Here is a 17277-nt window from a genome sequence, read left to right on the forward strand (position 1 = left end):
GTCAATTTCAGACTGCAGAAGTTGATAAAAATCTTCAATTTCCTCATCTTTGGTTTTGATGGTTGGGGCATAAATTTGAATAATAGTCATATTAATGGGCTTCCTTGTAGGTGTATGGATATTATTCTATCACTGACAGCATTGTACTTCAGGAAAGATTTTGAAACATCCTTTGTGATGATGAATGCCATGCCATTCCTCTTCAAACTGTCATTCCTGGCATAGTAGATCCCATGGTTGTCTGATTCAAAATCTTCCTCATCGAAGAATTGTCTCCTGAATTCTGATTCTGCTGAGTATTACATATAAAATAGTTAAACTTGGAGAAAAAATAAGGACTATCTTCCTGTGACACTCCACCAGTGTTTTGATCAAATGAACTTCAAGAGTAATCTTGAAGAAACATCAGTTGCAGCAGCTTATATTGAAGCTTTGTTATGTTTAAGTCAGATTTATTGAGGTATAATTTACATACAGTAAAATTTACCCTTTTTAGCTGTACAGTTCTGTGAGTTTTGACAAATATATAAACTGTTGTGTAATCACTGTTAAAATTAGGAGATAGAATGTTTCTGTTGTGCTGGGATTAGTTTTTAATCTTCTTTTGTTTTGTTTGTATAGTAACATGTATATAAGGTTAAATATATATATATCTTCAAATAGAATGCAATGTCATATTTCTACTAGAAGGGTTGTATTAAGTTATACTGCAGGATTTGGGTATAGTTGTGGTGCAGTGAATTACTTAATATGGCCCTTCTAGCCATGGTCTTTATGACTCCCACCAGATAACTAGGTGGAACTATGTAAATGTGAGGTGCTTATGGCCCAACTAGAGGATTGATAGCTTGTTAATATAAATAAAGTATGTGGTACTCTTGTGGGGGTGGGGCCATGCAAGTAAGGTATATGGAACACTAACGTGGGGATTGGTCAGTTTTGCCATCTCATTATGCTTAAAATGAGTGATCCCAGAGGCGAAAAAGGAGGACCTCACTGCCATCAAGGGAGAAGAAGCAGGAGTGAGCACAATCTTGGACCCAGGATCCCTGTGCAGGACATCCTTAGCAGAGAGAGACAGCAGAGAGATGGCAGTGGCAGAACTAAGAGACCAACACAAGACAGAGCATTGGCCTTGCTGGTCTAGTAGCAAGAAAGCTGAGTGCCTCCAGGCAGGATGCTTGCTGAAGGAGTGGGGTGCACCTATCAGCAGAGCTAAAAGGGCTTTGTAACCGTTGCCCAAGGAGGGAAAGGCCAGGCCAAGGGCCAAAGAGGGGTGTGGCTATGGGCATGGCCAAGGGGAGGCTATCCTAATCGAAGAATTGTTTCCTGAATTGTAACCTGTTGCTTCCCTAATAAACCCCATAATTGTGAGTATTATCTGTCTGTGAGTTCTTTGTGGCCATTTCAATTAATTATCAAACCCAGAAGAGAAATAGAATGCACCATGGGAGGAATGGTGTGGGAGGGACAGCTGCTGTCAGAATTGATAGAAAGGTTGGAGTATGCAGCTTATCTGACTTCCGCCTAGTAGGAATCAGCCTTGGCCTCCTGTTGCCTATGGTGATTTTCTCTTCCCCTTGTAAAGTTAGAGAAGGTTAGAGGACACTACCCCCATGTACTTTTTTCAGTAGTGTTTAATGATTCCTAAGGATTGTTCCCAGTCCCTGAAGCATGGACAAAATTTTAAATTAAAAAATGGCTTGTATCAATGTCTAGCAACCAAATTATGTCTGTTGTAATATTTAATGTTAATGAAGCCATTAACAGTTAAGTGTGCTTTATTTCCTGCATTATTTATTTATTAAATATTATTTAATAATATTTATTCATTATTAATTATGAATGTAGATTCTCATGGGGGACGAGATCCTAGAGAAGAACTACAAACACGGGAGCAAGTTTCTGACTTCATTTCCAGATGGCACAACTCAAATATTGTATCCTTTCTTTCAACAAGTTATTTTTATTAGCTTGCTTTCTTCACAAAAATAAAGGCAGTACAGATATATAAAGAAAAAAAAACTACTGCCCTAACATCCTACCACTCAGAAAAAAGCTGTTAACATCTTTTTATATATCTTCCCTTATTTTTTTCTGTGTCTAGGCCTATACAGAGATCTCTCTCAAACTCTCACTGCTGTCGAGTTGAATCCAACTCATAGTGGCCCCTCCTTGGGTTTCTGAGGCTATATCTCTATGAAAGTAGATTGCCCAATATGCCTTCCAAGGAGTGGCTGGTGGGTTTGAACCACCAACCTTCTGGTTAGCAGTCAAATACCTTGTTGTTGTTGTTTGCCGTCGATTCATAGCAACCCCTCCTTGGGTTTCCAAGGCAGTATCACTACGGAAGTAGATTGCCCAACTTCCCTTCTGAGGAGTGGCTAGTGGCTTTGAACCACCTTAGGCACTAAATATTGCTTTTAAAATCAGTTCTTCAATTATTTATGCATAATATTTTTCCTTCTTCACATAATAATATTATACAATATAGTTGTAAGTACATAATATGCAATAAATACAGAGACACAGTAACATTTTTATAACCAAATAATATTTCATTATTTAATTTATATCCTATTGGTGAAAAAAGGTGGTTTCAAAACTCTTTGCTATTAGACAACAGCTAAGTGAACAAATTTGTGTATACTTGTTTCCTTGAATTAAATACTAAAGGATAGACATTCTGGGAAAGAAGTTAGGGATATTGTAAAGCTTTGATAGATTTTTGCCCACTACAAAATGTATGCCAGTGTACTGATCTGTGAGCAGCATGTTATTTCAGTTGATTTTTAATACAAAAATTTGGTATACATTTTATGGAACGCTAAGTTATTGATCATTTGACTTTCTGTCTGATGGGCAGGCCATTAGGTATCTTGAGATAAATGCCTTTCAGTGTATCAAAGAAAGTAAAAATACATGAAATGAGGAGGGATTTTAGGTGAACTGAGGACCTTTCTTTGTAGAAGAAAATAATTTTTTTTATTCATAGTATCTAAATATTTAGTCAAGCTCCAATAATAAACAAACAAACAAAAAAAACCTTTCATAGCATAGGAAATGGAACGAAGTTTTTGTTCCCCAGACCCTATGAGAAAGTGTATAGATTATCTTTTAATTATATCAGTAAAGTTTAAATAAGTCACCCAACTTTTGCCCTGGGTTTAATTTTTCATAACTTTCTTGAAGGCTTTGCCTGATTTTCAAAATGATTCATAATCCATCTATGTTTACTTCATCTGTGAATTTCTGATCAGCTTGCTGTTGTTGTTAAGTGCCGTCAAGTCAGCTCTGACTCATAGAGACAGAACACTGCCCAGGCCTGCGCTAGTCTCACAGTCCTTGCTATGCCTGAGCCCATTGTTGTAGCCACCATGTCATTCCATCGAGTTGATGGCCTTCCCCTTTTTCAATGACCCTCCACTTTACCAAGCATGATATTCTTCTCCAGGGAATGGTCCCTTTTGACAACCTGACCAAAATAGGGGAGATGAAGTCTGGCCATTCTCACTTCTATGGAGCGTTCCAGCTGCACTTCTTTCAGGACAGATTTGTTTGTTCTTCTGGCAGTCCATGATACTTTCAGCACTCTTGCCAACACCACGACTAGAAAGCATCAACTTTTCTTCCAGCTTCCTTATTCATTGTCCAGCTTTCACGTGCATATGAGGCAATTGAAAACACCATGGTTTGGGTTAAAAAAAAAAAAAAAAACACCAAACTCACTGCTATCAGTAGGATCCAACTCATAGCCACCCCTCCTTGGGTTTCCAAGGCGGTACCACTACGGAAGTACAATGCCCCATCTTCCCTTCCAAGGAGTGCTGGTGGGTTTGAACCACCAGCCTTCTGGTTAGCAGTCAAATGCCTTAGTCATTATATCACTAGAGCACCTATGGCTTGGGTTAGGCCAAAGAGACATCTTTGCTCTTTAGCACGTTAAAGAGGTCTTTTGCAGCAAATTTGCCAGGTGCAATACATCATCTGATGTCTCGACTGCTGCTTCCATGGTCATTGATTGTGGAACCAAGTAATAATGAAATTTTTGATAACTTCAATCTTTTGTCCATTTATTGTGATGCTTCTTATTGGTCCAGTTGTGAGGATTTTTATTTTCTTTATGTTGAGGTGTAATCCATACTGCAGACTGTAGTCTTTGGTCTTCATCAGTAAGTGCTCCAAGTCATCCTCACTTTCAGCAAGCAAAGTTGTGTTGTCTGCATATTGCAGGTTTTTAATGAGTTCTTCCTCTAATCCTGATGCCACAGTCTTCTTCATATAGTCCAGCTTCTTGGATTATTTGCTCAGCATACAGATTGAATAAGTATGGTGAAAGGAAACAACCCTGACACACACCCTTCCTGATTTTAAACCATGCAGTTTCCCCTTGTTCTGTTTGAATGACAGCCTCCTGGTCTATGTACAGGTTCTTCATGAGCACAATCAAGTGTTCTGGAATTCCCATTCTTGTCAATGTTATCCATAATTTGTTAGCATAGACAAAGTTTAATGCTTTTGCATAGTTAATGAAACACAAGTAAACACCTTTCTGGTATTCTTTGCTTTCAGCCAAGATCCATCTGCCATCAGCAATGATATGCTTTGTTCCATATCGTCTTCTGAATCCAGCTTGCATTTCAGAAAGTGCCCTGTCTGTATATTGCTGCAACCATTTTTGAATTATCTTCAGTAAGATTTTACTTGTGTGTGATATTAATGATATTGTTTGATAATTTCTACACTCTGTGGGATCACCTTTCTTTGGAATGGGTACAAATATGGATCTCTTCCAGTCAGTTGGCCAGGTAGCTGTCTTCCAAATCTCTTGGCATAGCCGACTGAGTCCCTCCAGTGGTGCATCCGTTTGTTGAAACATCTCAATGGGTATTCCATCAAATATGGAGCCTTGTTTTTCACCAATTCTTTCAGTGCAGCTTTGACTTCTTCCTTCAATACCATTGGTTCTTGATCATATGCCACCCCCTGAAATGGATGAACATCGACCAGTTCTTTTTGGTACAATGATTCTGTGTATTCCCTCTATCTTCTTTTGATGTTTCCTGAATCATTCAATATTTTGCCCATGTTGTTGTTGTTGTTATGTACCGTTGAGTCGGACCTGACTCATAATGACCCCTCCTTGGGTTTCCAAGGCATTATCACTACGGAAGATATTGCAACTTGAGGCTTGAAAAGTTTTTTCTCCAGTTCTTTCAGCTTGAGAAATGCTGAGCATGTTCTTTCCTTTTTTCTAACTCCAGTTTTTCTAACTCCAGTTTTCTAACTCCAGCTCTTTGTACATTTCATTGTAATAACTTTGTCTTCTCAAGCTGCTGTTTGAAATCTTCTGTTCAGCTCTTTTATCTTGTCATATCTTCCATTTGCTTTAACTACTTTCCATTCAAGAGCAAGTTTCAGAGTCTCTTCTGACATCCATTTTGGTATTTTCTTCCTTTCCTGTTTTTTTAAATGACCATTTGCTTTCTTCATGTATGATGTTCTTGAAATTATCCCATAATTCTTCTGTTTTTCAGTCACTGGTGTTCAATGTATCAAATCTGTTCTTTAGGTGGTCTCTAAATTCAAGTGTGATGTAATCAAGGTCATATTTTGGCTTTTGTGGGCTTGTTTTAATTGTCTTCAGCTTCAACATGAACTTTCATATGAGCAGTTGATGGTCTGTTCCACAGTCAGTTCCTGACCTGGTTTTGTTGTTGTTGTTATGTGTGTCGAGTCAGACCGACTCACAGTGACCCCTCCTTGGGTTTCCGAGGCAGTATCACTATGGAAGTAGATTGCCCCATCTTCCTTCCAAGGAGTGGCTGGTGGGTTTGAACCGCCAGCCTTCTGGTTAGCAGTCAAGTGCCTTAGGCACTATGCTACCAGAGACCTGGTTTTAGCTGAAGATATTGAGCTTCTCTGTTGCCTCTTTCCACTGATACAGTCGATCTGGTTCCTGTGTATTCCATTTGGTGAAGTCCACATGTATAGCTGCCGTTTATGTTGTTGAAAAAAGGTATTTGCAATGAGTAAGTCATTGGTCTTGGGAAATTCTATCATGCAGTCTCTGCATGATAGTCTCTACATGGTCATTTCTATCACCAAGGCCATATTTTCTAACTCCTGGTGATTCTTCTTTGTTTCCAACATTTCCATTCCAATCAACAGTAATAATCAACACATCTTGATTTCATGTTTGGTCAATTTCAGACTGCAAAAGTTCGTAAAATTTTTCAATTTCCTTGTCTTTGATGGTTGGTGTGTTAATTTGAATAATAGTAGTATTAATTGGTCTTTCTTGTAGACATATGGATATTGTCCTATTACTGACAGCATCATACTTCACGATAGATCTTGAAACATATTTTGTGATGATGAATGCCATGCCATTCCTCTCCAGTTTGTCATTCCTAACATAGTAGATCATATGGTTGTCTGATTCAGAATGGCCAAAACAAGTCCATTTCAACTCACTAATGCCTAGAATATAGATCTTTATGCATTCCATTTCATTTTTTACAACTTCCAATTTTCCTAGATTCATATTTTGTCCATTCCATGTTCCAATTATTAATAGATATTTACAGCTGTTTCTTCCCATTTTGAGTCATGCCATGTCAGCAGATGGTTGTCCCAAAACCTTTACTCCACCCATGTCATTAAGGTCAACTGTACTTTGAGGAGGCAGCTCTTCCCAGTTGTATTTTGAGTCCCTTCTGACTTGAGGGGCTCATCTTCCAGCACTACACCAGACAATGTTTCAGGCTTATTCATAAAGTTTTCCAGTAATATACCAGAGAGTGTTTCACTGCTGTTCATAAGATTTTCATTGGCCAATTCTTTGAGAGGTGGATGGCCCCTTTCTTCTTCCAACTGTGTCTTAGTCTGAAAGCTCCACTGAAATCTGTCCACCATGGGTGATCGTACTGGTATTTGAAATACTGGGGGCATAGCCTCCAGCCTCACAGCTATATGCAAGCCTCCATAGTATGAGAGACTGACAGATGAATTGAGGCTGATCAGCTTAGATATGGACTAATATCCATACTAGTTAACGAATTGTCTTCAGTATACTTTATTCTTTTTGATACTATTGCAAATGGAATTTTCTTAATTTTGTTTTTGGAGTGTTCATTGCTAATGTATGTAAACACAATGTATTTTTTATTATCTTATATCCTGCAACCTTGCCGAATTTTATTTTTAGTTCTAAGATATTTTATGGATTCCTTAGTATTTTCTATATGCAGAAGAGCCTGTCATCTGCAAATAGAGAATTTTACTTCTTTTAACACAGATGCCTTTTACTTATTTTCCTTGCCTAGCATTGCCATGGCTAGAACTTGCAGTGAAATGTTGAATAGAAGTAGTGGCAGTGACATCTTTATCTATTTCCTAGCTTTAGGGGAAAAGCATCCAGTCTCTCACTATTACATCTGATGTCAGTTGTGGGTTTTTCATAGATGTCCATTGTCAGGTGGAGGAAGTTCCTTTCTATTCTTAATTTCTTAAATGGTTTTATGATGAAAGGGTGTTGGATTTTGTCAAATGCCTTTTCTACATCTGTGGAGGTGATCCTGTGGTTGGTTTTTGTTCTTTATCCTGCCAATATGGTATATTATATTGATTCATATTCAGATGTTGAACCAAGCTTTCATGGTTTAACTTGGTCATGATGTATAATCCTTTTTCTATATCCCTTGATTCAGTTTGGTAGTATTTTGTTAAGGATATTTGCATCTCATAAATATATTTTGATTCCCATAAACAAAAAAATAAAACAAAAGCCGTTGCCATCAAGTCAATTCTGACTCATAGAGACTCTACTGAACAGAATAGAACTGTCCCATAGGGCTCCCCAGGCTGTAAATTAAATCTTTACAGAAGCAGACTGGCACATCTTTCTCCCATGGAGTGGCTGGCTGATGAGTTCAAATCACCGATGTTTCCTTTAGTAGCCAAGTGCTTTAAGCACTGTGCCATCAGGGCTCCTTATCCACATAAAGATATTTAAAATCCTTTTGTAATAATAGCATCTCTCATTTTCAGAATACGTTATTTTCAGTGGTCTTATAAATGGAATTTATTTCTAGAATAGTCACGGCATTGTTGTTGTTATGTGCCGTCGAGTCGGACCCCACTCATAGCGACCCCTCCTTGGGTTTCCAAGGCAGTATCACTATGGAAGTAGATCGCCCCATCTTCCTTCTAAGGAGTGGCTGGTGGGTTTGAATTGCCAGCCTTCTGGTTAGCAGTCAAGTGCCTTAGGCACTAGGCTACCAGAGTTCCTACTCAAATGCCCTTATCTGATGTCAGCTATCCATCTGGAAACCTCGCCATCATCCGAGTACCCAACAAGATAAGTGGTTTCACTTGTATAATCCAAGAAGATATGTCCACTAACCCTGCAATCCTGGCACTGCTGGATTCCTCTGGCAGAAGTTCTTGCTATCATCCCAATGGAAATGTCTGGTAGGATTCTGAGTTCCTCCGGCTGCCCTATGTGTGTGTATGTGTGTGTATGTAATTTTATTTTTCTTTTTAAATGATAAAAATGGATTTTGGAAGATTTTAGTTGATGTTCTTTAGATAGTAATGTTCAACTCAGGGAAATTTTTTTATGTATTCCATCCCATGTGTTCCTTAGTGGAAAAATCCCAGGCAACTATACAAAACAAAGCTCACCATATTCTTTCTATAAACATATGGACTATACAATTGTAACATAGAGGAAAACAAAAAACTCTAAATAAATTATATTGTCACCCATGGATTTGGGATACAAATCTATGCAGTTTTTCATTAGTAGAGTCTGTGCTCTAATAATATTATACTGCTTCAACTATAGTAATAATTTGCCAATGGACAGCTGCTATAGTGTATTATTATTTTTTTATTTTTTGAAATATGTTCCTACCTAGTAAGCTTCCTGTAGCCAACAGCAACAATAATAACGTACAAACAAACTCCAGAAAAAATTAAAATCCTGGTCCCATTTGATCTGCTAATATACACAATCTACAACCTCATATTATTTTGTTTAACCTGACAAAATGAAATTTGAGGTCTAACTTCACATGTGATGTAAACTTTTCAAGCTCTTCAGAAAGTGATAATTCTCTTCCTTTAATGGGTACAACAATCCCATCTTGAGAAACTCTGTTAGTAGTTTTGACACTTTTGAAACTTTGAACACTGCTGGTACTTGACAAAGTTGAGACTCCTTGAGCCATTTATGTTTTTAGTCCAAAGCACTAGGCTTCTTAGCCAATCAGTTACCACCAGGTATATTGGAAAATTTATACTTTATCTTCAGGGCTCAATAGCAATTCTGTATTATATTGGACCACATGAGGTCAAATGCATTCACTGTGAGTTGAAATCAACTCTACGGCAACTAACAACACTATATTTGTGGGAGCATTATATTAATTGTCATCAGATATTAATTTGTTTCTAGGCTGTTTCCCTCTCTTATAAGCCCCCTACTCACCCACCAATTGAACTCCTGGAAACACTGACATGGTCTCATTAACGCTTTCATAGCATCTTCTATGTGCCTTTCATATAGCAAGTCCACCTTCACTGCTGGACTAAAGTTCTAGAGGGCACATCCTGAATTTTCAACACTACATAGCAGTGCATCTGTATATAGTATAGACTTAAAGAATGTTTATTAAAGTAGTCCCTGCCTTGCAATGTATTCAAGTTACGATGAACCACACTTATGACAGTCCATTTTTTATTGCTTTTGATACGTGTTAATTTTTAGTAATATGTACTACATACAATGTTGCAGTGTGTAATTTGCTGACATTATCATTCTCATGACAACCCCTTAAGACAACTAAAGATAAGATTTCAGAATACACTGATAATAAAGACAATAATAATGAAAACAAACAAAAAAATATTATTTGACTGATGTCAGACGTGAATTACCATGGAGCCATCAGAATGGGCCCTTGTCCTAAGTCAGGGACTACCTATAAACAGATGACTGACTCACCAGGTAATAGTAGCTTAGTACTATTTCCACTTACATTTCAAGATAAAAGTCAATCTCCCCTGTCTCAGATATAATAAACTAATCACCTCAATTTCTTATTTGTGCTTCTGCTATTAGATTACGGCCATTAATCAATGTAGGAAATGTTATCCTTGGAGGTCCTCATGGCCAGTTCTTCTAGTTTATCTAATTTATTGGTTGATTGCTTGGTTGGTCGATTTTAGTTTTATTGTGGTAAAATAGATAAAACAAAAAAAAATGCCATTTTACCCATTTTTAAGTGTACAATTCAGTGATATTAATTATATTTACCATGTTGTGCAACTGTTCATCTAGGTTTTTAAAATATTTTATTATCAAATTAAGTCAATGTCCTAAGTACCCAGACCTGTATCTGTTCTCCTTTTTAAAGGAGAGGTGGTGGTACAAGTTGGAAGAAAGTGAGAGAGTTTGAGAAGGTGATAATTGAGTAGAATAGCTGGTATGCAATGTAGTAAAATGTGGTATTGGCAACATTAAGAGATTGGAAAGGCCCAGTTGGTCTAAATTCTACTTTCTCCTTGGCTACAGAGCTCTTCTCCACAGCAGTGACTTCAGAGAAGATCCCTGAGCCTCAGCTTGCACACACCCAGCCCCACCAAGAGGCCTTCAAGAATAATGCCTGGCTCCCAGTTTGAGGGCACTGTTAGAAAATAACTCCCTTGTATTTTGCCTCCCCCAGAATTTATACTCACTGGTCTTCATTTTAAGGTTCCTGGGAGGTGCAAACAGTTTGTTCTCAGCTACTAACCAGAAGGTTAGTGGTTCAAACTCACCCAACAACGCTACAGAAAAAAGGACTGGTGATCTATTTCTGTAAAGATTAAAGCCAAAAAACCTTTATGGAACAGTTATACTTTGTAACACATGACATTGCTGAGTCAGAATCAGCTCAAAAGCAATAGGTTTGAATTTTTTTTTGTTGTTGTTAAATCTTCATTTATCCCTTTTGTGACCTATGGGCCATATGTCATCCACCAACATTTTCAGCCTCTCAGGTTTCTTGGGAAGGTGCTATTCCAGTTGTAGTACATGCTACCACCTGGCAAGGACATGTACAACTAAGTGAATCTAGAGGAATGGGTCTCACCTGTCACCAGAGGCCACTTGGGACATATATGTCCCACATAATTTTATCAAAATCCATATTACTTCAAAAAAAAATCTTTTTCTCTTGATTTCAGCAAGCCTTCCATTACTGAAAATACAAGGTTTCAACAAAAAATTCAAAGTAGAAAATAATTCAGTCATGAAAGTGTTAAGTAGCTGTCTTCTCTCTTTAGTATTTTAAGATGGCAGGCATAGCCTCCTCTCCTGTATCTCTTTTTTTCCAAGACTAAAAACTCCCTGCCTCCTCTTCATCTTGCCCAGCACATAATTTTCCAGATCCTTTCACCATTCTCATTCCATCCTTTGGACCCATTTTGATTTATCAGTAAAGTCTCTAATTGGACCCCATGTTTCAAATTAATATGGAACTCAGTCATAGTATTATCACTCCTGAGATTACCTAAGGTTCTCCACCACTCAAGTGTTATTGCCTGACATAAATTGTTGCTGCACTTGGTTAGCAAGTAACAAGCTAATTCCAGAACTTAAATGCAATGTTAATATTTGTAATGTTTAATTTCCTTCCTGCCCAGGGTATGCATCAATATCTTAGGAGGTCAATATTCAGATCAAGCAGGCAACAGAGTAAGGGCTTGGAATTGGTCAAGTTCTGTCGCTTCCACACCCTTCGTTTCATTTAAACCAGTGTTTCTGGCTTTGAACAATTATGTTGGAGTTCGCATCTTAGAACAAGATAAAATTTCAATCACTTTTCTAGCAATGGGCCAACAGGCAAGAATCAGCGTAGGAACCAAAGTGAAGGTAGGTACATTTTAAAAAATATTTTAAAGTGTATAGAATAATATAAGCATAGTAACTTTTCCTTGTTGTTATTATTGATAGGTTATACTTGTGCACACTCCACTATCCACTAAAGATTTCAAAATCCAGTGGGAAAAAAAACATAGTAAAAGTTTCGTATGGAACTGAAGTAGCCTTATTATTTGTTTCTTCTTCCTCAGAAATTCTTTTTAGTTCAAATTTGAATCCAAGTAACATTTATCGAGAGCTTAGTCTGTGATTAAGTAGTGCTGCTTTGGAGGTTTGGTTTTGGGATTTTGTACTTACTGTGTTTGTTTTTCTCCATGCTGTAGTAGAAAGTACTAGGCTGACTCAAGAGATCAGGGTTTACATCATGTTCAAGACCAAGGATAAGCCCTGTCTCCTTGAAGAGGCTTCCTACATCTCTTAGTCCTTTGCCCAGTCAGGATTAATCATGCCTTTTTCTGGGCTTTCCACATATTCACCTCTGTCCTTGCACTTGCTGAATTGTGCTACTTTACTTAACTCTATGGCTGCCTTTACTACTGGGTGGTAAACTACTGATTCCTCTTTCCCAGAACCCGGCCCAGGGCATAGCTCAGAGTACACACTGGGAGAATGGCAGTATTGTATGATGGTTAATAACATGGACTACAAGGTTAAGAGACATAGTCTCAGACATCAATTCTGTCGCTTAGCTAACTGGATGAACTTGAGCTTCAGTTCGCTCATCTATAAAATGGAGATGATGATTCCTACCAGACAGATTGTTGGGAAGATTCAGTGAGAATATGAAGCACTAAGCCTAGTGTGTGGCATTGAGTAAACCAAACCAAAACCAAGCTCACTGCTATCAAGGCAATTCCAACTCATAGCCACCCCCTTTAGGTTTCTGAAGCAGTAAAGTCTTCCTTCTTCAGAGTAGCTGGTGGGTTGAACCACCAACCTTCTGGTTAGCAGTCAAATGCCTTAGGCACTACACCACCAGAGTTCCTTTGGCATTAAGTACTCTGTAAATGGTAGTTCAATATAGATGTAGAGAAAGATATGACTAGAGATCTGTGTCTGTGTGTGTGTGTGTGTGGTGACTTTGAACAATTCCCTTAAACTCTGAGGACCTTCATGTAATCAGTTATTAAAGGAAAAGATTGCTTCAAACTACAAAGGTATCTTCCACCTCTAAAAAGGTCTGTACTTTCAAGTATATAGAAATATGATTTCAATATTCTTTACAGTTAGGAATAGCTTGTGAACACAAAAGAGAGCCTCAGATTTAGATATAACTAACATAAGCTAAGGGTCTACAATGTATTAAGCACCATTGTAGCTACTGCTGCCAGATGTTTAGGCTACAATCTTCTTTCTTGGTTAAGCATTTACAATATAGCTTCCTAATAAATGCTTTCTGATTTAAAGCATAAAAATGTGAATGTTTCTCTCTCTGTCTCTCTCTCTGTATCTCAATCTCTCCCTCCCTTTATGCCCTCTTCTGTCTCTCCCTCTTCCTCTCACTCTTGGAAATGAATTTTAATCAGAGTCACTTTGATGCAAAATGAAAAATTCCATGATAAAAGATTTTGCCTTTTAAAAAAATTATACAAGAGATTTGAATATATTCCATATTTAAATATTCAAGCAAAATATAAGGACAGAGAATAAAAAATGAGATTCCCACTTCATCCCTTCTTCTGTTCTAACCCTTTTCCCCAAAGATAATCACCATCTAAAATTTTGTGTATGTTTTTCCCTTTCTGTGTACTTATACATTATTCATATACACTATTTTTAAAATAAAAATTGAGTCATACTATACTAGGTATATAGCTGAAGTTTCTATTTCTTTTTGTTTTCATTTAACAAGTCTTAAAGGTTTTTCCATGTCTAGGAGCGTAACATAGTGGCTAAGACACTTGCCTGCTAACCAGACGGCTGGCGGTTCAAACCCACCAGCCACTCCTCGGAAGGAAGGTTGGGCAATCCTACTTCCGTAGTGATACTGCCTCGGAAACCCAAGGAGGGGTCGCTATGAGTGGGGTTTGACTCAACAGCACATAACAACAACAACAAATTTCAAAGTACATTTGTCTATCTTAGTTTTTAATTGCTGAATAATATTGCCTATGTATCTCTTATTCATGATGATGACAAATTTCCTCAAATATTTGGTGATTCTTAGTTGTGTATTCATTTTTGTATTTGCAAATTTCTGCTTTCCCACATGTTCTACTTACTGCAAGTTGCTTCTAAATTGTGGAGAAGTAGTATCTGCTGTCACCAAAGCCATATTTTCCAACTACCGATGCTGCTTCTTTGTTTCCAACTTTTGCATTCCAGTCACCAGTAATTATCAATACATCTTGATTGCATGCTTGGTCAATTTCAGACTGCAGAAGTTGGTAAAAATCTTCAATTTCTTCATCTTTGGCTTTAGTGGTTGATGCATAAATTTGAATAATAGCAATATTAACTGGTCTTACTTGTAGGTATATGGATGATATCCTATCACCGACAGCACTGTACTTCAGGATAGATCTTGAAAGGTTATTTTAGACAATGAATGTGACACCATTCCTTTTCAATTTGTCATTCCCAGTGTGATTGTTAAGGTTATATCAACTTAGCTGGGCCATGGTTTTGAATGCTCGGCACTGGATATAGTTATTCCACATGATGAGATTGGTAATCACCTCCATTGTGGAATCTGCTATGAGCAGTTAAGTAGCTGCCTTCAGGTTGTAGCCTACTTCCAGTATATAAGAAGCAGCTTTGAGAAAGGTCACTAGCTTTTGGCACATCCGGATCTTGCATTTGGCCAAGTCTTCATCTCAGTGGACTGCCGATCTTGGGATTATTTCTGGACTTAAATTAGTGGCCTGCTGTGTTGTGTGCTAATCTTGGGACTGTGCCATTTTACCTGTTCATGGTGGGTATGTCAGCCTCAGCAGCCAGCAGCTGCATAAGTCAGAAAAAGCCTCCAGCTCTATTAGGCCTGGACAGGAGGCAGGGCTAGCACTTTGAACTCAGATTTCCAGCCTCCTAAACTGTAAGAGAATAAATCCCAGTTTGTTAAGACATCCATTTTGGTATTTCTGTTATACTAGCACTAGAGAACAAAGACACTGGCATAGTAGACTATATGATTGTCTGATTAAAAATGGCAAATACCAATTCATTTCAGCTCACTAATACCTAGTATATCAATCTTTATGCATTCTGTTTAATTTTTGACAACTCCCAATTTTCCTAGATTCATACTTTGTAATTCCACATTCTAGTTCTTGCTGAATGTTTGCAGCTGTTTCTTCTTATTTAGAGTCATGCCCCATCACCTAATGAAAGTCTAGAAAACTTTATTCCATGCACTTCATTAAGCTCAACTCTGCTTTGAGGAGGCAACTCTTCCCCAATCATATTTTGAGTGCCTTCCAACAGGAGGGGTTCATCTTCCAGCAGTATATCAGATAATGTTTCACTGCTATTCATAAACTTTTCCAGTAATATACCAAACAGCATTTCCCCGCTATTCTTAAGGTTGTCAGTGGCCAGTTTTTTCAGAAGTGGATAGCCTCATCCTTCTTACCAGATTGTCTTAGTCTGGAAGCTCCGCTGAAACCTGTCCACCAGGGGTGACTCTTCTGGTACTTGAAATACTGGTGACATAGCTTCCAGACTCATAGCAGCATATAAGCCACCACAGTACAACTGATATGGGGGGAGTGGTGGCCTTGGTGACAGAAATGACACTGGAGATCCCTTGATAGAATTTTGTAATAACTTATTCATTGCAAATACCTTTCTTCAACAACATAAATAGAGGCTACACACATGGACTTCACCAGGTGGAATACTTAGGAACCATATCTAGTACATCTGAGGAAAGAGACAATGAAGAGGCTCACTATTATCAGTCAAAACAAGTCCAGGAGTGGACTGTGGAACAGACCATCAATTGCTTATATGCAAGTTCAAGTTGAAGCTGAAGAAAATGTTTAAAACAAGTCCACTGGAGCCAAAATATGACCTTGATTATATCCCACCTAAATTTAGAGACCATCTGAAGAATAGATTTGACACACTGAACACCAATGACTGAAGACCAGCTGAATTTTGGGATGACATCAAGAACATCATACATGAAGGAAGCAAAAGGTCATTAAAAAGAAAAGGAAGAAACAACCAAAATGAATGTCAAGAGACTCTTACACTTGCTTTTGAATGGAGAGTAGCTGAAGTGAATGGAAGAAATTACTAGATAAAAGAGCTGAACAGAAGATTTCAAAGGGTAGGTCAAGAAGACAAAGTAGGTCTTTAAGACTAGTCATACTTGGGACTTCCAGTAAGATGGAGGAATAGGCAGACAAGTGACACAGACCCTCTTCAACAAAGAAAAGAAAAACCAATTGACAGAGATACAGAAGATAATCCTGGAACCCTGAACTTTGAAAGGAGTTATACAGAAGTGGATTAGGCACCAACTAGTGGAAAAACCTGAACGAAAACAGTGAGTACAGAGACAGTCAGAGCTGTGAACTATCAGCTACTCTGACGAGACCAACAGCCTGAATATTTCCAAGTAGTGTTGGGACCTGAAAATTTACCCAAAGATCAGTCCTGGTCACCAAGGGCTCCAGGGATGACAACTGCTCTGGTGGCCTGTGACTAGGAAGGGAAACAACAAGGAGGGAGACAACCTGAGCTGTTGACTTTCTGCTGTCTGGAGGATGCAGCCATTTTGACTGTTTACACATGACAGCCATTTTGGATATTTAAAGTGACCGAGGGAGCTGCCATTTTGAATGTATACAAGTGGCAACACTTTTGGATTTTAAAGTGATAGCATTCTCATTTGGATTCCAGGGACCTAAAAACAGGCTCTGTTTGCCAGTGTCGGCAAGGACATACGTGGTTGACAAAGGAATGGAGACAGGTGGTGAGTATATAAGTGCTGTCAACTAGTGAATAGAGGAGCACAGCACAGTACCCTGCCTGTATAGATAACTTACATACAAAGAAAACAAAAATTGTGGGCAAGTCACTCCAACATAATCACCAATTAAATATAAACACAAAAATGTCACAATGCCTCATAGACAAGAGACCATGACAGTCCGCAAAAAGAAGCAGGAGAAACAAGGGACCAGGATACAGACCCAAAACACATCCCTGAGGAAGACACAGCATTGGAACTCCCTGATATGGAATTCAAAAGAATTATATTTAAGTATCTTCAAAGGACTGAGAGACAGACCAAGGAAAACACAGCAAAAAACCTAGAAGAATTTTGGAAGAAAATACAAGAACAAAATGACAAAATAAATGAAAAATTGGAAATGATTCTAAATCTACAGATAGAA

The 17277-nt window shown here is 38.1% G+C and overlaps 1 protein-coding gene across 1 annotated transcript in view; it reads left to right on the top strand.

Annotated features, from left to right (window-relative positions):
* ERICH6 (glutamate rich 6) overlaps positions 1 to 17277 on the top strand; it is a 106717-nt gene that overhangs the window by 72463 nt on the left and 16977 nt on the right. Inside the window, exons 11-13 of the mRNA XM_007940203.1 lie at positions 1862 to 1940; positions 8320 to 8475; positions 11695 to 11923. Of these exons, the coding sequence (XP_007938394.1) occupies positions 1862 to 1940; positions 8320 to 8475; positions 11695 to 11923 (464 nt within the window). The remainder of the gene's footprint in view (positions 1 to 1861; positions 1941 to 8319; positions 8476 to 11694; positions 11924 to 17277) is intronic.

The sequence above is a fragment of the Orycteropus afer genome, unplaced genomic scaffold, assembly GCF_000298275.1.
Source record: "Orycteropus afer afer isolate SDZICR_OR568_19922 unplaced genomic scaffold, OryAfe1.0 scaffold00066, whole genome shotgun sequence".
NCBI lineage: Eukaryota > Metazoa > Chordata > Mammalia > Tubulidentata > Orycteropodidae > Orycteropus > Orycteropus afer.